Below are 23,767 nucleotides of genomic sequence, written 5' to 3'. Positions count from 1 at the left end.
GGTTCAACGTAATTTCATTGAAATAACGTGGAAACAACGTTGACTCAACCAGTGTGTGCGGTGGGATGTTCTGTATCTTTATAGGTCACCAGATTGTAAAATAAGATTAGTGAACTTCACTGAAGAAAATTGAAGGGCACTTAAGGAAGGAGACAAAAACAACAACAAAGACTGCTTGTTTTGAAGCCTAAAGGTTACTCTTAGTTTGTAATGCTAAACATCTTCCTACAGACTGTGGTGGGAGGCCGGCATATGGAGCAAACAGCCTCTCTCTCACATCCTAGGGCTTGAACTTGCATAAGCAGAGGGAGGGAGGCGTTATGTGATGTAACACCTCAAGATGCCTCCTATCTTTTGGTTTAGCCAGTCCTGTTCTCTGCTAGTGGAGCGGTGCAGTGAGCCTGGGGCCCAATGCTTGCTGGGGGTTGGAATGACTTAGTGAGTGAGCGTGCAGGGAGCGGATGTGGACTCTGTTTAGGGGTGTGACAACAAGGCAATAGCATGGATTAATAGCAACACTTACCGTTTTTGGGGGGGGGGGGGGTTCCCCAGTTTCTATAGCGAGGGGAGTGGATGTCTTAAACGCCATGTGATTGGTGGCTTGTGCCTTCTAACACAGGAATTGAATCAAGGTCTTAAAATATCTGCCAAGCTTTGCTCTGTTGGTTTGTTATGTTCCCATGGAGTTGCGCGCTGCGGAAGGAGGAAGGGAGGAAAGGCATGTGGGCCCTGAGTTTCAGGAATGTTTTTCTTTGTCTTTTTTGGGGAGTATGCTTCCACTCTTGTTTGAAGCCTGAGCAGTGACTCAGGCTTCATGGTTTTAAATGACCAATGATGTATTAATACATCTTTATACGATTAACTATAGTCTCATTCCAGCCCCAAACCCAGCTATATGTTACTAAATCCCTGTGCCTTGTACCCTGTGCCTTTCACTTATGTGTTTACACACAAGAGCACAGCATGTACTTGCTCACCACACCAACCGTTGGGCCTGAATTAAACTCAACCACAACTTTGGCCTAAACTTGATTTCATAAAGCTCAGTGCAATATTTTCCTTTTGGCACTAGGTTTTGTGTGGAAAAGATGTAAGCATGTGAAAGCTATTTGCATTGCCATAAGTGCCAAAGTTGGGGACAAAGCTGTGGTTAAGTTGTCTGTTTCCAAGCTGTGGAATTGTGTAGAGTTCTGTGCTGCTGAACATAACAGCTTTCACCCTGCCTTTATCTTTTCAGGATAGAGCTCACACCTGAATTTACCTCTCTATAAGCAACATCAACAAGCACACTGAGTTAGGAAGGATTATGGGTAAGGTATCGTTTCACTTAAACCCCCCCAGAGCCTCTTATCCACTCCCAAGTCTCAAAAATACCACCTCACCTCCCTCTCCTTGCTCCCCTCACCCACTACCCAGGGTATGACACACTGTGTGACTGGCACTCCATCACTGGTGAAGGGCAGAGCCATATACAGTACATATGTATAGTGCCTTTGGAAAGTATTCAGACCCCTTGACTTTTTCCACATTTTATTACGTTACAGCCTTATTCTAAAATGGATTAAATAAATACAAATACAATCTACAGACAATACCCCATAATGACAAAGCGAAAAGTGTTTTTATTTTGTTGCCAATATATAAAAAAACGAAATACCTTATTTACATGAGTATTCAGACCCTTTGCTATGAGACTTGAAATTGAGCTCAGGTGCATCCTGTTTCCATTGATCATCCTTGAGATGTTTCTGCAACTTGATGGGAGTCCACCTCTGGTAAATTCAATTGATTGGACATGATTTGCAAAAGTACACAGCTGTCTATATAAGGTCCCACAGTTGACAGTGCATGTCAGAGCAAAACCAATTAATGAGGTCGAAGGAATTGTCTGTAGAGCTCCGAGACAGGATTGTGTCAAGACACAGATCTGGGAAAGGGTACCAAAAAATGTCTGCAGCATTGAAGGTCCCCAAGAACACAAAGGCCTCTGTCATTCTTAAATGGAAGAAGTTTGGAACCACCAAGACTCTTCCTAGAGCTGGCAGACCAGCCAAACTGTGCAATCGGGGGAGAAGGGCTTTGGTCAGGGAGGTGACCAAGAACCCGATGGTCACTCTGACAGAGCTCTAGAGTTCCTCTGTGGAAATGGGAGAAACTTCCAGAAGGACAACCATCTGTGCAGCACTTCACCAATCAGGCCTTGGTAGAGTGGCCAGACGGAAGCCACTCCTCAGTAAAAGGCACATGACAGCCCTCATGGAGTTTGCCAAAAGGCACCTAAAGTCTCTCTGGTCTGATGAAACCAAGATTGAACTCTTTAGCCTGAATGCCAAGCGTCACTTCCGGAGGAAACCAGGCTCCATCTCCACAGTGAAGCATGGTGGTGGCAGCATCATGCTTTGGGGATGTTTTTCAGCGGCAGGGACTAGGAGACAAGTCAGGATCGAGGCAAAGATGAACAGAGCAAAGTACAGAGAGATCCTTGATGAAAACCTGCTCCAGAGCACTCAGGACCTCAGACTGGGGCGAAGGTTCACCTTCCAACAGAACAACAACCCTAAGCATACAACCAAGACAATGCAGGAGTGGCTTCGGGACAAATCTCTGAATGTCCTTGAGTGGCCCAGTCAGAGCCCGGACTTGAACATGATCGAACATCTCTGGAGAGACCTATAAATAGCTGTGTAGCGACGCTGCCCATCTAACCTGGCAGAGAGGATCTGCAGAGAAGAATGGGAGAAACTCCCCAAATACTGGTGTGTCAAGCTTGTAGCATCATACCCAAGAACACTCTATGCTGTAATCGCTGCCAAAGGTGCTTCAACAAAGTACTGAGTAAAGGGTTTGAATACTTAGGTAAATGTCATATTTCAGTTTTGTATTTATTATAAATTTGCTAAAATTTCTAAAAAGCAGTTTTTGCTTTGTCATTATGGGGTATCGTGTGTAGATTGATGAGGGAAAAAAACTATTTAATACATTTTAGAATAAGGCTGTAACGTAACAAAATTTGGAAAAAGTCAAGGGGTCTGAATACTTTCCGAAGGCATTGTATACATGACTCTGGTGAAAGCAGTGTGTATCGACGCATTCACCCATTTACTGATTACACTAGTATGACATCACCAACAGTGTACCTTGCCACCAGGCGATTGGGCTGTAGGCTATTGTTTTTTTGTTTTTGAACGGACCTGTTAGCCACTGATAGGCTTCCACTGATGTGGTAGAGCACACATCTGGGTCTGATAGGGCACATGCTGGCAGAGCTTGCTTTATCCTTTCTATTTTACACTTTCTGTTTGATCCCTGCCAACGACCACCACCACTACTACAGTGCATTCGGAAAGTATTCAGACCACTTCCCCTTTTCCACATTTTGTTATGTTACAGCCATTCTAAAATGTATTAAATCATTTATTTTCCTCATCAGTCTACACACAGTACCCCATAATGACAAATCGAAAACAGGTTTTTAGACATTTTAGCTAATTTATAAAAAAATTAAAACAGAAATACCTTATTTACAATTTAATCCATTTTAGAATAAGGCTGTAACGTAACAAAATGTGGAAAAAAAGTCACCAGGTCTGAATACTTTCCAAATGAACTGTACATCACTTCCCAGACATCCCTCCACCATCCCCCCATCTACGTCCCCCTGTGTCTTCAGACAGTCTAATATCCTGGAGCTTCAGGTTCTCTAAGGATACAGTTAATAGTATCATATGCAGTTGTCTCACGGCCATTGAAAATAAAGGGCCCTGCGATCATGGGAAATACTGCACTGGGGCACCAATGTGGGTCATCATCAGTGCTGCAGGGGAGACTCCCCCACCACCTTCTATTGAGATGACATCTGTGAGGAATCATTCACAAAGGCACGTTCTTTACCTCTTAATGCTGGTGCCAGAGGGGAATCCATTTGGAATTGGTTGGTTGTGTGTGACACCTGCTAAACAAATGCCTGAGAGAGAATCAGTTACTCACTTACTGCACACCATAATGGCTGCCATGATAGTACTAAAGAGTTTCATAATTTAGTGGTTGGGTGGGACTTTTATCAGGACCACTCTGATTTTAGGAGCCACCTGCAAAATTAGAACTAATCTTATGCCAACAGCTGCGCTTGTACACACTCAGGGGGCCTTGCAGAGAGCAGTTTTGAAGTTGAATTATAGCTGAGCCCTGAACCTTAGACCTTTGCTTCTATACCATTGTGCCCTCTGCAGGCGATATCGAGGTAGTGAGACACTTAAATTGGGGATTTTTGTTACTGTGTCTGTGTGAGCTGAAATGCTTTCACTATAATTGCATTTTTATTCCAGATGGTGACAGCATTTGATCAGTGTAGCCTGAAAAGGCAAATCAGGCCACTATTTGCAAGCCATGTTTATTGTCTCTACTTGACAAATAAAGATCAACATTATTATTGCATTAATGCTGACTCACTGGAATATAGGTATCTTCCCAACAAATGTTTTGCTCATAAACGGTTTATGTTCAGCCTACCAGTGTCTGTAGGTCTATCTATAATGTGTATTACTGTATGCCTGTCCTATCTCCAATTACAACATTGTTACATCTAGGGGCAACCTAGACTCACGGGTAGACGTCACACAGTAAATGTAAATTCGGGACACTCTAATTAGTATGATAGCGTGTCCCGGATTTAATTTGTAGATGTCCACAATCCATTTTGTATGATATGTTACGAAATTGCAATTTGTTGTGGCTAACGTTAGCTAGGTGGCTAACGTTAGCTAGTCTAAAGGTTAAGGTTAGGGTTAAAGTTAGGATTAGGAATTAGATTAAAGGGTTAAGGTTAGGAGAAGGGTTAGCTAACATGCTAAGTAGTTGCAAAGTAGTTAAAAAGTACTAAGTAGTTGCAAAGTTGCTAATTAGCAAGAGTTGTCCGTGCTGAGATTTGAAAGCGCAACCTTTGGGTGGCTAGACATTCGCGTTATACTCCCACCCATCCACCCCGGCCAACCACCCTACTTTCGTTTTTGCCTTAACTAATCTTCTACTTGAGTGGGCTAAATCAGGGTCACACAGACTCTTTATTGGTAGTCTTAAACAAAAATACTTTGACAGCAAAGTATTTTTTTAAATTATTTAACCTTTATTTTACAAGGCAAGTCAGTTAAGAACAAATTCTTATTTACAATGATGGCCTACCGGAGAACAGTGGGCTAACTGCCTTGTTCAGGGGCAGAACGACAGATATTTACCTTGTCAGCTCGCGTATTTGATCCAGCAATCTTTCGGTTACTGGCACAACGCTCTAACCACTAGGCTACCTGCCGCCCCAAAATATACACCTCACACACATTGTTATGGGCTTAAAAAAGAAGACGCCTGTACCATGTCAGATATAGAGTTGAAATGTATCAAGTTTTGAGTTTGCATCCCAATATTGCACTTTAAATATATCATAGAAGACTGAAATATATCAAAACCGTTTGACATAGAAACACCAGATTTTCAGTTTATTAATAATGAAATCATGAAAAATATTAATAACATTCCACCCAGATTTTCAGTTTATTAATAATGAAATCATGAAAAATATTAATAACATTCCACCTGTAGCCATTTCCTGACTGCAGGAAATGGCTACAGCATTTGCAGACTGTATGTCAGTCTTTAATGATTATCACGTTACACTGTGCGATGTCACCAAATTAAAATCTTGATATCAACCTGGCCAGATTGTACGATTTGCTTCAGTTCTGTCGTCACATTCTGCAATTTGCCTGCAGCGGTGTATTTGATCTGAGCATGTGCCAGCACCAGCAGCGCAAGCCTCACTCAATGCTTATGCGTGAGGGAAGTGAGTTCTGAATAAATTCAAGTAGGCATCTTAGAAATAGTTTTCACATACAAAATTTATATGTCCGAACTCTTCATTTGATTGGCGATTTTGTGCAATTATCGAAATCCCACCAGGTAGCCAAATTTCAGATGTGTCATATAAACAAGATTATTTACAGGGAAATCATTCTTCTTGCACAGCATGTAGGCTAAACGTTTAATTCAAACTATTATATTAATCTGACTATTCACAATAGTTTTATTGTTGTGTGCATACTCAGTGGCGGCCGTCTTCTTATTGGTCAGTCACCGGGATCAGCTCATAATACCAGCCACACTACACGATAAAGGACAAAAAATGTGGACACCGCTAGAACTTTGTCGGAGCCTACGATTGCACGTAGTGGTACTTAATCTGCACTTAATCGGCAGACCTAGACTCTGTCACACTGAACGAGCCAAGACGTCCGACAATCGTTTACGATCTAAGAATTTGTCCACAACGTGGACATTTTGTCTGGGACGGCAAAGTCGTGCCATAAAACGACTAAAATTGTACAGTCTGCAAAGGCCGTACGAAACGTAACATATCATACCAAGTGGAGTGTCCCAGATATACATTTACTATGTTACGTCTAGTCTATGCTTGTTTCAATCGTTAATTGTTCAGCTGTCACATTCACATGCCTACTGCAGCTATTAGAATGCATATGATAATCTGGTCTCTTTGTTACATTGCACTAATTAGGACATACTAACCTTTGAAATGGCATGCATCTCACACATTGCCATCTAACCTGCCTGGGAACTCTGCGGTGCTCCGGGGTGAAGTTTCTCCCAGGTGCAGGTCTAGGATCAGCTTCCCCTCTCACAACCCTAATTAGTAAGGAACATGCAAAACTGACCCAAAATCAGCATCTAGGGGCAACTTCACCATATACCAGTTGGAGGTGGTGGGGGAGGGGGATCTGTGGTGGGGGAGGGTATTCTATGGTGGTATGCTATTTTCCGGGTGTGTTTTGATCAACCTTTGGTCAGAGCACTGTCTGCTTTAGGTTTCTTGAAACCTACTAAACCCTGATGCATGCTGAAATAACAACCCTGACAATGGTGAGTGATCTCACTCTTTTCCAAATCACGAGTTTGATATCAGTCAAATTCCAATACTACAACTACTTAACATTTCTGACTCTTAAGCTAATAACAATAACTGGCTAATAATATCAATGAAATACCTATATTTGTCAATAGATAAAACTGTACCACATTGTACTGATATATTAGTACTCTATTTTTTTTCAGTGCAGCTGAGTAGGCGATGAAGAAAAGGAATGACTCTACACCGACACCTTTCTATTCTTAACTTGTTTTGTGAAAAGTGATCACTGAAGAAGAACCTTTGAAACCTCTGCTGAGAAGAGCGATCTCTTCTGTTGATTGTCCGGCAACTTTGCTGTTGATATGGAAAATATATGTTGCTTTTTGTCCTCTCCCTTTTTCTTTCCTTCTTTCTTACTTTTGAAGGATGTGAATTAAAGGCTATTGCTCAACTCTGCCTGTGAATAGCATGCTGCATTACACCAAACACACAAGTGCCTCTGTGAATCTTTAGTCCCCGCCCCCTTCGCTTTCTATCTGCTGTCTTACTGGTGGCGTCTATCCTTTTGATTAGAGCAGGAATGATTCATTCTGGATTCTGAGACTCTGATAGTTGCAAAGGAACGTTTGAAGATAATACATCCATGCTTATTACAAAGTATGACGTGTGGGGTGTGCAAATAAAGTTCCTGAAAAATGTAAGGTCGGGAACCAGTGGTTTAGAAGAAATGGATGACCATTGCAATACCAATACAGTAAGGAAGTGTTTAAATAGCTATTATGGGTGAAGGGGTAGGGAAGGATTGTGTTGTTTTTCATTGTTTTAAAATATGAAACTGTGATTTAAAGCCAAGACAAGTGATTTGCATGCAAAGGCCCCCTCTACCCAAGTCTTGGTCTGTGTGGCCACTGTCCATTGTGAGCCAGTCCCAGACACTTTAGGTAATGTAACAAATGCCAATCAGTAACATCCGAATACCCTAATGATGGCATTCTGAATGCTGAGAAAACCATATATCTCACTCCTGTCCTGACTCTGACGATCATTGGGGCTTTTGTCACTTTATAAGTATGTAACCAATGCACACTGACAATGAATGGGCTTCTTTTCATATGGGACTGGAGCTTGGTTGTTAGAATGGCTAAAGTGGAATATGTGTATGACAACCCGTAGTGATTTTTGTAGAGAGATTGAAATGTTTTGTTTAAACATGACGTTTTTGGGCTTTTGTAAACTCTTGACTATTAAAAGCCAGTTTGTCTAAAACCAATGCTTGTTTAAGCCTCTTACTCATTTCCACCCATGAATCCACCCATGAATCCACCCAGTAATCCACCCATTTTTCCACATCAGCACATCTAATTAAAAGCAGTAAATTCGTCTCATCATTGAGTTTTGCTCACCTACTTTGTAGCACATTTTGTAGTACATTTACATACAACACAATGCTAATCCGTATGTCATGTATTGCATCTTTCTATGTAAGCCAGATAAGGTCATACATGGATTGATGATGATATCATAACTTCAAATCTCTCTATACATACGCAATAATAGCCGTTCTCATTGCACCACTCGACATATGATTTCTGGTAACTAGTAGGGCTTTGTATGTTTAAGACGTGCCTTAGTTGACGTGCCTTTGTCAGGTAGGTGTTAACTTCAGTGGGACTTGAGATTGAAGCCCTCTAGAAGAAGGTCTTTTGAGGTGTTTCTATTGGGCAGCCTGCAAAGGTCCAGTATGTGAATGATGACAATAATAAACTGTGAAGGACCTGTCTATCCCATGATATGTTTTATAGCTGTGTTTATTATAACATTAGAAGACACACAGTGTCCAACTATGGACACCTACAGTGCCTTGCAAAAGTATTCATCCCCCTTGGCGTTTTTCCTATTTTGTTGCATTACAACCTGTAATTGAAATGGATTTGTATTTATATTTCGTGTAATGGACATACACAAAATAGTCCAAATTGGTGAAGTGAAATTAAAAAAATTACTTGTTTAAAAATGTTTAAAAAAAATTACATCTGAAAAGTTGTGCGTGCATATGTATTCACCCCCTTTGCTATGACGCCCCTAAATAAGATCTGGTGCAACCAATTACCTTTAGAAGTCACATAATTAGTTAAAAAAAAGTCCACCTGTGTGCAATCTAAGTGTCACATGATCATCTCAGTATATATACACCTGTTCTGAAAGGCCCCAGAGTCTGCAACACCACTAAGCAAGGGGCACCACCAAGCAAGCGGCACCATGAAGACCAAGGAGCTCTCCAAACAGGTCAGGGACAAAGTTGTGGAGAAGTACAGATCAGGGTTGGGTAAAAAAAAAATATCAGAAACTTTGAACATCCCATGGAGCACCATTAAATCCATTATTAAAAAATTTAAAGAATATGGCACCACAACAAACCTGCCAAGAGAGGCCCGCCCACCAAAACTCACGGACCAGGCAAGGAGGGCATTAATCAGAGAGGCAAAAAAGAGACCAAAGATAACCCTGAAGGAGCTGCAAAGCTCCACAGCGGAGATTGGAGTATCTGTCCATAGGACCACTTTAAGCCGTGCACTCCATAGAGCTGGGCTTTACGGAAGAGTGGGCAGAAAAAAAGCCATTGCTTAAAGAAAAGAATAAGCAAACACATTTGGTGTTCGCCAAAAGGCATGTGGGAGACTCCCCAAACATATGGAAGAAGGTTTTTGGCCATCAAGGAAAACGCTATGTCTGGCGCAAACCCAACACCTCTCATCACCCCGAGAATACCATCCCCACAGTGAAGCGTAGTGGTGGCAGCATCATGCTGTGGAGATGTTTTTCATCGGAAGGGACTGAGACACTGGTCAGAATGGAAGGAATGATGGATGGCACTAAATACAGGGAAATTCTTAAGGGAAACCAGTTTCAGTCTTCCAGAAATTTGAGACTGGGACGGAGGTTCACCTTCCAGCAGGACAATGACCCTAAGCATACTGCTAAAGCAACACTTGAGTGGTTAAAGGGGAAACATTTAAATGTCTTGGAATGACCTAGTCAAAGCCCAGACCTCAATCCAATTGAGAATCTGTGGTATGACTTAAAGATTGCTGTACACCAGCGGAACCCATCCAACTTGAAGGAGCTGGAGCAGTTTTGCCTTGAAGAATGAGCAAAATCCCAGTGGCTAGATGTGCCAAGCTTATAGAGACATACCCCAAGAGACTTGCAGCTGTAATTGCTACAAAAAGGTGGCTCTACAAAGTATTGACTTGGGGGGTGAATAGTTATGCACACTCAAGTTTTCTGTTTTTGTTGGTCTTATTTCTTGTTTGTTTCACAATAAAAAATATTTTGCATCCTCAAAGTGGTAGGCATGTTGTGTAAATCAAATAATACAACCCCCCCCCCTCCCCCCCAATAACACATTTTAATTCCAGGTTGTAAGGCAACAAAGTAGGAAAAATGCAAAGGGGGGTGTATACTTTTGCAAGCCACTGTATGTGTATTTCTTACACACACACATAGATAACAATCATGTGTGTGTTTTTTGGGATGTCACGGGTTGTTTGTGTACACTGAGTTTCTGTTATATGTATCTATTGTGTGTATTGATGAGTGTGAGTTTGTAAGTGTGTCATATAGACCCAGGCATCGGAAGCAATGCCATCATACCTGTGTGTATCTGTTCTAGGGTGCAAAACGATCAGTTGGCGGCCATCTTTCTCCTGCTGATGCAGAACCAGGAGGCACTAGGGGAGGTGACTGAGGGAGACATGGAGGAGCAGCTCAAACTCTACTCCCTGTAGCAGAATGGGGCGGTTCTGTTATTGTCAACCTTGTATAGGGCTGAATAGCCTGTTCCCCTTTTTAAAGTGCAGGTGTCAAGCAGAGCAACTGTCAATGTATAATACCATATTTATGGTTGACTTATCATGTCAGGTCAGAATGATCCATAACAGACAAAGACAATAGGTTTAATATTCTGACACACTGGAGAGAGATAGGTTAAATGGCATTACCCATAAGACCAAAACAAATTGTACAATACTTGAATGTAAGACACAAGTCTTCATACTGTTCTTGTTCTGTTAACATTGGTTATCGTAAAGTATGGAAATGTTACAGTGGCTTTAATAATCATATGTTCTTAGAGTATGAACAATTTAATGAATAAACAATTGCAGTAACTTATTTACATTTAGTATATCGATAACACCCTATTTGTTTATATTGCTTAAATGTTTTATGAAGTATTGTTGGTAAGTCACATATACTGTATGTATTTTCAGTTGTAAAGAACTATTTTGGAATGACTTTGTAGTGTTAATATAGGTAATATTGAAATATACACTGAGTGTACAAAACATGACATAGGTGAATGCAGGTGAAAGCTATGATCCCTTATTGATGTTACTTGTTAAGTCCACTTCAGTCAGTATGGATGAAGGGCAGGAGACAGGTTAGAGAAGGATTTTTAAGCCTGGAGACAATTGAGACATGGATTGGGTGAATGGGCAAAAAAGTGCTTTGAATGGGTTATGAGTTGTAGGTGCCAGGTGCACAGGTTTGAGCGTGTCAAGAACTGCAACGCTGCTGGGTTTTTCACGCTCAACAGTTTCCTGTGTGTATCAAGGTCCACCACCCAAAGAACTTCCTGTCGGAAGCATTGGAGTCAACATGGGTCAGCATCCCTGTGGAATGCTTTCGACACCTGTAGAGTCCATGCCCTGACGAATTTAGGCTGTTCTGAGGGAAAAGGGGGGTATTAGGTAGGTATTCCTAATGTTTTGTACACTCAGTGTATGTTTTTTATATGTTCTAAACACTCCATATTTTGAATGTTTCAAATGTTTTTAATGGATGTACATACTGTATGGAGATATTTTAGTAGTTTGTTTAGAGTCTCAAGCGATGAGGTTTTAATAGTTAGTACCACAGGCTGGTGACACCTTAATTGGGGAGGACGGCTCATACTAATGGCTTGAACGGAATAAATGGAATGGTATCGAACACGTCAAACACAAGGTTTCCTTGTGTTTGATACCATTCCATTCACTCCAATCCAGCCATTATTATGAGCCGTCCTCCCCTCAGCAGCCTCATGTACTCAGGTGTATCTTTTTACCAGTTATTTTATTAAATAATATGACACTCAAAACAGGTCGTGTGATCATGTACTTTTTTATGTGTGTTTGAGTGATAATGCTTTTATTTAAACTCTGTTTCTACACTGTTTGAACAGTCCATTTGATAAATCATGATTTCACATTTTCTTTCAGTAAGTCTAATGCCAACATTATTTTGCTAAACTTTTATGAGAAAAAGCTAACTATGAAATGTAAAAATGTTTAAACAACTGTTATAATTGTGTCACATGAACACATACAAGTTGTTTATGCCTTGTCCAACATTTCCCTGATGATGTGTTGTACATGTAAAACCAGGCAAGGATAAATGAGGTAGGCTACAGTGATATGGTCTATCTGGTTGAGTAGATGAGTAGATGAGTAGTCTTCCCGGGTGCTGTTTGTCACGCTCTTATCATTCCTCTGTGGGGTGGTACCACTAACATGTTGGAAATAATTAGAGTACATAGTTACACAGTACATGTTTGAAAAACACCTTATCAAAATATAGTTGCTCAGATCGTTATCAAAGTCATACAATGTTTGTGTTTATGTCATAATAAATGTCAAGGCATAATTATAATCACGTCCTAGTATAAATTGGCTTCATCCTCTTGCCATAACATTTGTAAGCTGTGTTGGCATCATTCTACATAGCACCACAGGTGAGAAGATTAAGGACACCAAGTCTGGATCAGAGAAGAACTAGAGGTTTTAGTGGAATACCCACAGAACTCCAGTCTCCTTTTCAGCTCATTTATCACCTGATTTTCTTAAAAGGCATATCTCGATAGGTGGTCCAGGTGTCCTCTGACATGGCACAAATGTTCTCTATTGCTCCTCTATTTTTCCTCAATCAAGGTGGGAGGCCGATGACATCAGAGGGCAACTTGAAAAAATGATTTTGCTCAAAACATATTTTTTTACTCTTAAAGCCGAGCGCCGCACTTGGAGAAACAGCGACACTGGCAGTGGTGGAAAAGGTACACAGTCATACTTGAGTAAAAGTAAAGATACCATCATAGAAAATGACTCAAATAAAAGTGAAAGTCAACCAGTAAAATACTACTTGAGTAAAAGTCTAAAAGTATTTGGTTTTAAATATACTTAAGTATCAAAAGTAAATGGAATTGCTCAAATGTACTTAAGTATCAAAAGTAAAAGTATAAACCAGACACAACATTTTTTATTACATTTTTTATTGACGGATAGCCAGAGGCACACTCCAGCACTCAGACATAATTTACAAATGAAGCATTTGTGTTTAGTGAGTCCTACAGATCAGAGGCAGTAGGGGTGACCAGGGATGTTTTCTTGATAAGTGTGTGAATTGGACCATTTACTTGTCAAAATGTAACAAGTACTTTTGGGTGACAGGGAAAATGTATGGAGTAAAAAGTCCATTATTTTCTTTAGGAATGTAGTTAAGTAAAAGTAAAATTTCGCAAAAATATAAATAGTAAAGTACAGATACCCCAAAAAACTACGTAACTAGTATTTTCAAGTATTTTTTACTTAAGTACTTTACACCACTGGCCACTGGCAGCCCCAGGCGCATTTATTATTGTTTTTGTTTTGTTTATTAAAGCCCCAGTGCAGTCAAAAACGTGATTTTTCTGTTGGGTACACCCATCTAGTACCAGTTCGGACCCCCCTTTGCCTTCAGTACAGCCTGAATTCATCAGGACATTCTACAAGGTGTCGGAAACGCTCCACAGGGATGTTGGTCCACGCTGACACAATGGCATCATGCAGTTGCTGCAGATTCAACGGCGGTTAATTCATGCTGTAAATAACCCGTTCCATGTCATCCAAAAGATGCTGCATTGGGTTGAGGTCTGGGGACTGAGCAGGCCACTCAAGTTAACTGATTTCGCTGTCATGTTCCAGGCAATGTTTTTCCACTTCTCAATTGTCCAGTGTTGGTGATCATGTGCCCACTGGAGCCGCTTCTTCTTCTTTTTAGCTGTTAGAAGTGGAGCCCTCTATGGTCGTCTGCTGCAACAGCCCATTCTTGACAAGGATCGACGAGTTGTGCACACCATTGTTGTACTGCAGCATTATTTGTCCGTTTGTGGCCCGTTTGTTAGCTTGCACTATTCTTGCCATTCTCCTTCAACCTCTCTCATCAACGAGCTGTTTTCACCCACAGGATTGCCACTGACTGGATGTTTTTTGTTTGTCGCACCATTCTTGGTAAACCTTAGACACTGTCGTGTGTGAAAAGCCCAGTAGGGCGGCCGTTTCTGAGATACTGGATCCGGCGCGCCTGGCACCAATAATCATTCCACACTCAAAGTTGATTAGGTTCAATCGTACAGTAACTGAATGCCTCAATGCTTGCCTGCCTGCTTTATATAACAAGCTATGGCCACGTGACTCACTGTCTGTAGGAGCGATCCATTTTTGTGAATGGAGTGGTATACCTAATAAACTGACCGGTGAATGTACTTTTCCACACTATGAGGTTGGAATAATACTGTGAAATTGTGAAAATTATGATAATGCACTTTTAGTGTAAGAGCTGTATGAAAAGACTACCTGAAATTTCAGCCTGTTTTGGTGGAATGGAGTTTTGGCCTTCCATGGTGACGTCAACATGCAATAAATGAGTTAATAGACCAATAAGAAAAAAAGTTCCAAACCTCTCCGCCAATAACAGCTAATTTTCAGTTTCTCTCCCCACTCCCAAGACAGTCCTAGCAAAATTCTTGTTTGAGAAATTGCCCTTTGCTAAAAATATTTGTTTTCCCTTTTTGACAATTTTAATTGAAAACAACCACAGTAATGGACTTAATTGTTACCCAGAAATGATTTGATATTGAGATAAAAACGACTGCATTGGACCTTCAAACGGCGGAGGAGTGCTGTGCTGCATTCTTCTTCTGGCTAGGGTCAGTCTGTTATATCTGGAGTATTTCTCCTGTCTTATCCGGTGTCCTGTGTGAATTTAAGTATGCTCTCTCCAATTCTCTCTTTCTTTCTTTCTTTCTTTCTTTCTTTCTTTCTTTCTTTCTCTCTCTCTCTCTCTCGGAGGACCTGAGCCCTAGGAGACCATGCCTCAGGACTACCTGGCATGATGACTCCTTGTTGTCCCTAGTCCACCTGGCCGTGCTGCTGCTCCAGTTTCAACTGTTCTGCCTGCGGCTATGGAACCCTGACCTGTTCACTGTGATTACTATTATTAGACCATACTGGTCATTTATGAACATTTGAACATCTTGGCCATGTTCTGTTATAATCTCCACCCGGCACAGCCAGAAGAGGACTGGCCACCCCTCATAGCCTGGTTCCTCTCTAGGTTTCTTCCTAAGTTTTGGCCTTTCTAGGGAGTTTTTCCTAGCCACCGTGCTTCTACACCTGCATTGCTTGCTGTTTGGGGTTTTAGGCTGGGTTTCTGTACAGCACTTTGATATATCAGCTGATGTAAGAAGGGCTATATAAATACATTTGATTTAATTTGATATAGAAAGTTGGTATCTTGGGAAATTTCACACATAGAAATTAAACTTCTTGTTTAGTGATTTGTCCTGATTCCAAACAGCTTTCCACTGTGGATGAAATATTATGCTGCAATTCCAGGGTAGGATCACAATTCAGTTTGCGATAAAAGTCACCTTTAGATAGTTGTTGGCGACATTCATTCACATAGTCACATTTGTTTTGTATACAAATTCCTTCTTCTTTGTCACATTTTTTTATGATAATCGAAGGATCTGACTTTAAGTCCTTAAGAGCTGTTCTCTCGTCTCTACTCAGGTTATCATAGGATTTGTGTTTCTGTTTATCTTTCAGTAAGTCACCTACATAATTTTCAACAATCCTACAGAAGGTTTCTATGGAGGCATTGCGTTTGGGGGGAGGTACAAATGAACTTTTTGCTCTAAATGTAGTTCTCTCAGAGTTCTCAGGTACCTCAGCTGGGTTAATGGCTCCATCTCCTCCTTGACTCACGGTAGGACAGGTAAGTCTATTGATTAGCGTGGTAAACCTATGTATACATCTCACTGAGGATGACATTTCAAGTGGAGTCATGTAAGTATCACTCTTATCAAAGAACTCACGCAATCTCAGATTACGAAAAACTTGAATAGATCTATCTAGACATCAAAGTCATTAATGTATGCAGTGGGTACATATGTTATCCCCTTATTGAGAACACTGAGGTGAGCGGACGTCAGGGTCTTACTTGATCAGTTGAAGACATTTAGCTCCTGTTGGACTGTGGGCTCGTCCTGGGTCTCAATTGATAAGTGTTGCGGGGTGGTAGTGGATTTCTTCTTCCCCCGACGTGTGTCGAACCCTCTTACGTGCTGGGGGTGTTGTCCTGGACGTTGTCCCCGGTGTCCCCACCCTCTGTTGTAGATTAAACGCTCACCATTGGTAGAGGAGACAGAGTTAGTGCTGTCTGTGGATAGTCGGTCTGACAGAGGAACTCTGCGTCTGTCATCGGCTTGTCTCTTCCGTTTTTTTCGTTTCTTGTGTTTAGAGTCTCGCCAGAGATATATTAGTCTGTTGTTCTTATATTCCAAATCGCATTTATACTTCTTGATTTTCCTGATTTTCCTGTCTTTGCCAGTTTGTCTTGTCAAGTCAGCCAGTGTGGTTTTTTCAGTGCTCCTGGTTTTGACTTTTTGCCTACCTGAACATTCAGCCTGACCTGACCTTGAGCCTGCCTGCCTCCCTGTACCGTTTGGAACTCTGACTCTTGTTGTTTAAGAAATATCAGAGACTCAAACCTTCTGCCTCCTGTGTCTGCATCTGGGTCTCGCCATGTGTCGTTATATTGACAGCTAAAAATAAAAAACAGGACAGAGACAACACAATCATACTCTGCGGGACAGATCATAGTCTGACTGAAAAAAGACACAGAGGAAAATTGTTTTGCTCCTGTTGTGCACAACACGTGGAGCATTAAGGATATGGACCTTGTTCGCACAACTGACTCACCTGGGATTTAGAGCAGTAAATGACTTGTAACAGAAAGTTAAACTCAAACTTTTATTTTTTTTACTCAATCAGCATGAGATATTCTGTTCTCTAGTTGAGAAATATGACGATTTCTTTGAGGAAGTGTGTCTTCCTAGTGGGGGCTTTATGTGTAAGTGTTACTATAACCACAATTATGTATGGACAATACTATGACCTGGACTTCTTCCACGACAGACTTGCGAACAGGTGAATATTCTGCATTTTTTAAAATTGTTTTCCCTCTCAAATATTTGTATATTCTAAAACGTTGGTAGAATGTAATCTAGGCTACTTAGTTAATTGGGAAACCATTGTCCAAAAAAATCTAATCCATGCAAATCAACTACCTGTATCTTCATCCCTGTAATCCATCAATCCTGACAGTTCTATGACCTGTTGCATTCAACTGAGACATTGACACTCTCAACCTACTGCTACTGTAGTTTTCTTGTGTCTTATTGTGGAATGGTTCGATTTTGGCAGATGAGATTACATTTATCAAATTGATGCATTTTTGGGGGGAGTTTGTAATAATCCATTTCCCATTCATAAGACTCTACCTTCATTTTTGTTGCTGAAAGTTGAAACTCAAATGTTTCACTAAATGAGAGATTGTTTGAGTTTCCAGTGTTGCTGGTGTCTTCAAATGTATGCTTGCCATTTTGTCAAGCTCTGAATTTGTGGTTAATGGTAAAGCTACTGACTAGGCTAATGTGTCTAACGCATTTGTGCTTTATATCCCACAACTGACCTCATTTTTATTCCTGTTCAGACATGTCCTAAATGAACCAAATACTGTCTACATTACAGATTAGACATTGTGCTCTGGTTTTTAAATTGTGCATGTAAATGTAATATGCTGATTACACAACTGACGGCAGTAATTATCACAACTACAACACTTTTATGGCAGTAATTTGAACTCTCCTCTGAATTGAGGTCAGGAGTCTTGTCACTTGTTTTCCTCTGTTCCAAGGAAAGGACTTTGTAAAATGCATGTTAGGAATTGTTTTGATGGGTTGAATTTCTAGTACCATAAAATATCTGTTAAAATCTTCATGTATTAATTAAACCAAGGATTGGTAACTGACAGCCCACAGGCCGTAGATCAAGTTTCAAAGACTTAAATAATAAATAAAAAATGTAAGGGGTGGGGGTGGGGGGGTGGGGGGTCTCAACTTACTGAGAGTTAAAATAGTAGAATACATCAAGTGGAATTTTGAAATTTGGTTGTGCATCAGCAGTTTTTCTCATGTCACTCAATTAGCCCATGTCAGCTATTTTTTATCTATTTATTGTAAATTCATTTTGCAGCCAGATTTGCAACCAGCTATTTAAACTTGCAGTAATCATGGTTGAATTACCTACCGGTGGCCCCAGTGATTTTGTTAGTCACTCTCAGTCAGATGTCCTATTAAAAACTGGAAACTTTTCTGCCCCCTCCCCTCCCCGCCATGGCAAAATGTGTAGATTTGCAGCAAACTTACTTTAAAACTGCAACATGTGTGGAATTGCAGGAAATGTACAGAAATTTAACTTCAAATTTTACTTAGGGTCCCCCAAAAGGCTAGGGCCAGCTCTGACTGCATGTGTGGGTATGGATGTGGGTACGCAGACCTGCGAGCCATGAGGTCAGATTTTGTGGACCCCACCCCCATCAAACTTGCCCATCCCTGACTTAGACAGATCCGCTGGATTGGTCTGATGTGCTTCTGTCCACTTAACAAGGTTTTGTGTGGATTTAACTCTTTGTTGTGCATTTTCAATACATGTTGTCTTCTCATTCCAGTCAAGACACAGAGTTTGATAGCATTTGGACTTGCGATGAGGAGCTTTGGGACAACACCACAGCAACTGGGGAAGAGAAGGTAATCGCACAGAGATTATGTTGTTGCCTCTCATCTAATAGAAGAAAGGCACACATATCCGTCTTGTACAGTACAATGTCAAGTGAGGTCTGTCTCTACTCAGCTGGAGGGTTTGTGTCCTCTGAGAAAAGCAGTGAAGAAGGACGACTTCCTCAGACTACGCTTTAACTTTAAAGTGCCTGTGCTGCAGTGGGCTGGGAGCTTCAGCCGTTCAGAGTGGGGGCGATTGGAGACGTATATGCCCCCCTACGGCTGGAAAGGCCTGCCCCAGGACGGTATGAACATTCCCTTCAGGACCCTATTTAATCAACCAAACTACGTGTATACTGTATATAAAGTCATTGTCCTCTCACCTTTTTGCTAATTTGTTGTTGATCAGTTGTGAGATCCACTTTGGCCCTGCTCAACGACTCGTCCAGCAGCCGCCTGTTTGAGCGCAGGTGGCCTGATCAGTGTGTCCGCTGTGCTGTGGTGGGAAATGGCGGCATCCTTCGAGGCTCCAAACAAGGCAGGGCCATCGACAGTCACCACTTTGTCTTCAGGTCAGTAGTGCTGCTGCAGCTCCCCTTCGACCATCTTCAAAAAACTATTAGACTTCTTATTACTCTTTGACATAACTAAGATCAAGTTTGTTGCAATTGTAAATATTTCCTTATATTAATTCACATAGTTTTTAAGGAAACGCTTAAGTATTAGACTGATGGTAAATGATTTATTCCAGGGTCAATGGGGCAATCACCAAGCACTTTGAGGAGGACGTGGGCACAAAGACATCTTTCTATGGGTTCACCACAAATACTATGAAGAATTCCCTAAATTCTTACAGAAAAGATGGCTTCACCAAGGTCCCACGGGGACGGGTAAGAACTTGTGGGACAGGCTACAGCAGCGTTTCCCAAACTCTGCCCTCTGGACCTCAAGGGGTGCACGTTTTGGTTTTTGCCCTAACACTACACAGTTGATTCAAATTATCAAAGCTTGATGATTAGTTGATTATTTGAATCAGCTGTGAAGTGCTAGGGCATAAACCAAAACATGCACCCCTTGGGGTCACGAGGACCAAGTTTGGGAAACCCTGGGCTACAGTGTTGAATCCGGTCCATTTTAAAGTGTTAGAAATTTGTCATACTCTGAGTGGTTGTTTATGCAACTATTCCTAATAGCTTTGACTATTTCCTATCTGCAGAGAGTCCGATATATCTTCATTCCGTCCAACGAACGTGACTATGTGATGATGTCAGCTGCTATCGAGGGTCTAAATGTCATCTCCGGTCATGACAAGGGGGACTGGTGAGTTGAGAGGGTCACATAGGTGAAGCCCACATTAAGAAGAGTAGTACATTTGAACAGCATGATACAAGGGTGTGTTGAAGTACTGTGGTCAAGGAAAGCACAATGATCTTGCGCTTATGCTGGTGAATAGGCTTCTCAGCTGTAATTCACTTTATTACCACAAGATGATGCTCCTGTATTTCTATGAATGTGGTGCGGTGCGCAATGGATAGAATCTTGTGAGTGGTGGTAGGGCTGTAGGCATACAATTCACTTGATGATGCTCATCTTTTTGTAAGCTCCCTTGCAATTGATTTCCTTTTTGAAGTTCTTAATGGAAAGTTTTTTCACCTCTTACTACATTTATCCCCTCAAACAGGCCCTCTCGATACTTTGGATTTAAGCCACCAGTTCAGCACTTTAAAATGCTTCATCCAGATTTTATTACATATGTAACACAAAGGTAAGGGGACTCGTATTGCCAGGTCAAATTGAGACTTTTAGATAATTATTGGCTGCTTTTGACATTAATGACTGTTGACTGTCAATGCTGCACAGGTTTCTGAAGTCTCCCCTGCTGAAGTACAATCAGCTCTACATGCCCAGCACTGGTGCTCTGATGCTTCTGACCGCCCTGCACGTGTGTGACCAGGTCAGGTCACATCACCACACGCTTGCCCTTGGTCATCTATTGGTCACTGTTTAACCAACCAAGTGTCTAATGACATATGGCAACTTGGCCAGTATGGAAGTGATTTATTGGGAAACCATGACATCCTCTGTTTATAGTCCTGGTATAGACCCCATATACTGTTATTCCATATTGATTGTGTCAGATGTAATTCATTAACATAATCCTGCAGAAACAGTAAATGTGGATTATAATTAATTAACATTTTTGTAGGGGTTGATAGGTTTTTTTCTAAGGGAAAATCAAGTCTGAAATGTAAAAGTGTACGTTACAAACTTCAGAAGCCTTTTTAAATCTTAAACACACAAGTATTTAATTTCCTGCTATGCAGGAAAGTTCTACTGCAACAGGGTGATCAAATTAAGACCCTACATCTGTATTGAAGGCTAGATGGTGCTATACTGAAACTATGCATAGAAATATTTACACAGCTGACTGAGAATGCAGTTCATGCAGAAGTGAACAAATCTCCTACCTTCCTGCAGGTGTCTGCCTATGGTTTCATCACAAAAAACTTTGCAGACTTCTCTGACCACTACTATGATGCTGTGATGCTGCCCCTGCTCTTCTATGCCAACCACGACATGCAGATGGAGAGCTGGCTGTGGGAGGTACTGCATGCACGAAAAGTAATGTCACTGTACAAGAGGACAAAAGTAAAATGATGGACACTCAATTGTATTTTCATGTGGAAAGCCTTCCTTGAAATGCTGTTAACTCCTATGTTTGCCATGGAGGTAGTCCCTCTGAAGGAGTGGCTGCTGGAGTTGTGTGGCATCCTTTGTCATTAGTCTCACAGCAACATTAAAGGCCTTTGACGGTGTAAAGCCAAGCTCAGGTGTTCCAAGCGTCTGTTTGTGGGATCGGGCCTTCTTTGATCATTTGAACAACCCTTATCTTCTCTGTGAAGGCAGGTGCAGGGAGCCGAGACTATAGTCTCTCGGTCATTCCTCTTTCTCATTTTCCTGCAATGCCTATTCTCATTAGAAACTGTCGGTTTGACTGGGACTCACAATGAAAGCATTCACATTATGAAGCCAGCAGTCCATTCATGCCAACCTTTTTGTAAATGAGCTTTGACTTGCAGCCTCTTTGTCCAGTGCCTATCCAAGGATAGGTTACTCCAAGCCACAATAAAGACAAAGTGACACATTCTTGTGTCAAGCTTTGATCTGCTGAGCTATTGTTAAATACATAAATGGATCTCCAGTGTCTGTTATGAAAAATCCTGATAATAGACTAGTGAATGCTGCTAGATTATGTAATTCACTGTAAAAGCAAGATAATGACCACTTGTAAAAAATGTTACATATTTATGGGGAAAGCTGTGTTATGGCCATTTTCTGCCACTGACAGCTGTGCAAAATGTTATGGGATGGCATCTTATGTGCAATTGTTTTCTTATTCCATCTGCAAATCTTTAATTTTACAAACCTAATTAAGCTAGAGTCCTTAATTGAAACCAAATTGTAACTCAAATACATAGAGCTATGGATGCAAGGACTGACCAGCCATGATATCAACATTATATTTGTAACCATGTTTTGAGGCTATACAATTTGTTTAAATACATTTACATTGTTTACAAACACATTTTTGGTTCTGATGGGTACAACAGTTGAACTAAGCTCATAGGCATTTATGTTATCATCTTCAAAAATCAATTCTATATATTAAATATTAAAAATGTATGTACAACTAGGGATTCTAGCTTTAAAATGTAGTGTAGTGCATGTTATGTATTTTTTATTTATATTATTTATTTCATATCATTTCAAGTCGCACTGGCGCGAGTAAGGGAAAGCGGGGACAGACGACTGTGGGAGGGACGAACATTTTCTGGATTGGATCTGACGGAGCAAGTGACAATGTAGCGGAGTCTGGCTTTCGCGTCGGAGTTGGAAAATATTGCATCAAATTATACAAACTTTTATGTCTTTTTATATTTCACATATATTTGTGAAGAGTAGGTTATGTGTTTACTGGACACAAGAGGAGTACTAAGATTCGCTTTCAGTGGGAGACTGACTCAAAATTACTTTCCTGTAGTTATTGGAAGGCTACGATTACTTTTGCTTGGACCTTGGAGGGCTCTCTGAAAACTGCCACCTTGACATGTATTCCCGTTTTCTAACATGCAACAACAACACTGTATAAGGTAAGACAAATGTGAATTCAAACGTTATAATTATGGATAAGACAGGAATGGCCCCTACCGACGGGCTCGGGAAACTAGTGTTGCTAGTTAAGAAGTTCAGTCCGAAGGTCGCTGGCACACTAGTTAGCTTTGCTAGCTAGCTAGCCATGTCATTTTAGTGAACGAAGCAACCGCGAGATTGAAAAGTAGAGGCTAGCAAAAGTGATAGGCTTGCTACATATGTTGTAAGGGCTACTAGCTAACGGCATTTTTCCTTTCATAATAACCCAGTCCAGTTCAAGTTGCATTGCACGTTTGCGCCATGCTTTGTAATGTGTGTGTTATTTATGGATAATTTTAGAATTGAATAATAACTATCTTACAGTTGGATGAACAATAACTAACTAGGTCTATTTCTAAAAACACATTATTGGCAATAAATGATCCATAATCTAAATCCTACATCATGGTGTAGTTCTCTATTGGGACCAGTGAATAAAGTTGCACCCCATCACCAGCTACACACTCCAACCTCTCAACACACATTCATATTGTGTGACCCCTTGCCAGCAATGCAGCAAGCATGAAAAGACTGGCTAATGGCATTGGTGGGGGAAGAGGAGGAGGACATGATCACTGTTATTGGGAATGACAGCTTTGCTTACGCCCTGTGCACCTCTTTGGGTGTGTGGTGTACTGAGACTGCCAGGTTATGTAATGTAGCAAGTTATGTTCACACAAAAGAACAGTGCAGACTGCAGAGCTGTGCTGTGCAGACACCATCTCATTAGTGGGATCCTGCTGTGC

General features: G+C 41.1%; 3 protein-coding genes across 13 annotated transcripts in view; all 3 read left to right on the top strand.

The window, feature by feature from the left end:
- LOC115202308 (protein TsetseEP) overlaps window positions 1-11,076 on the top strand; it is a 30,361-nt gene extending 19,285 nt beyond the window's left edge. Inside the window, exons 4-5 of one of the 5 annotated variants that reach the window (XM_029766389.1) lie at window positions 1,238-1,310; window positions 7,122-8,183. In XM_029766389.1, coding sequence (XP_029622249.1) covers window positions 1,238-1,271 — 34 coding nt within the window. In that variant the 3' untranslated portion in view covers window positions 1,272-1,310; window positions 7,122-8,183. Of the gene's footprint in view, window positions 1-1,237; window positions 1,311-7,116; window positions 8,184-10,586 lie in introns of those variants that run through there. The other 4 variants (XM_029766399.1, XM_029766381.1, XM_029766414.1 and 1 more) reach the window with 4 other exon arrangements.
- A 5,377-nt stretch (window positions 11,077-16,453) lies between these two features.
- st6galnac2 (ST6 (alpha-N-acetyl-neuraminyl-2,3-beta-galactosyl-1,3)-N-acetylgalactosaminide alpha-2,6-sialyltransferase 2) lies at window positions 16,454-21,655 on the top strand. Its single transcript, XM_029766368.1, has 9 exons — window positions 16,454-17,199; window positions 18,782-18,860; window positions 18,964-19,135; window positions 19,240-19,402; window positions 19,582-19,720; window positions 20,047-20,150; window positions 20,512-20,595; window positions 20,691-20,784; window positions 21,309-21,655. The coding sequence occupies exons 1-9, from the start codon at window positions 17,075-17,077 to the stop codon at window positions 21,486-21,488; spliced, it is 1,140 nt and encodes a 379-aa protein (XP_029622228.1). The 5' UTR covers window positions 16,454-17,074; the 3' UTR covers window positions 21,489-21,655.
- A 969-nt stretch (window positions 21,656-22,624) lies between these two features.
- Window positions 22,625-23,767, top strand: part of LOC115202268 (caskin-2-like) — a 94,857-nt gene continuing 93,714 nt past the window's right edge. For 3 of the 7 annotated variants that reach the window (XM_029766345.1, XM_029766337.1, XM_029766327.1), the window contains exon 1: window positions 22,627-22,981. The gene's annotated coding sequence lies outside the window, so the exon portion shown is untranslated. Of the gene's footprint in view, window positions 22,982-23,767 lie in introns of all 7 variants that reach the window. The other 4 variants (XR_003879934.1, XM_029766294.1, XM_029766309.1 and 1 more) reach the window with 3 other exon arrangements.

Source organism: Salmo trutta, chromosome 1, assembly GCF_901001165.1.
Source record: "Salmo trutta chromosome 1, fSalTru1.1, whole genome shotgun sequence".
NCBI classification, from domain to species: Eukaryota; Metazoa; Chordata; class Actinopteri; order Salmoniformes; family Salmonidae; genus Salmo; species Salmo trutta.
This window is presented reverse-complemented; position numbering and strand designations above follow the sequence as displayed.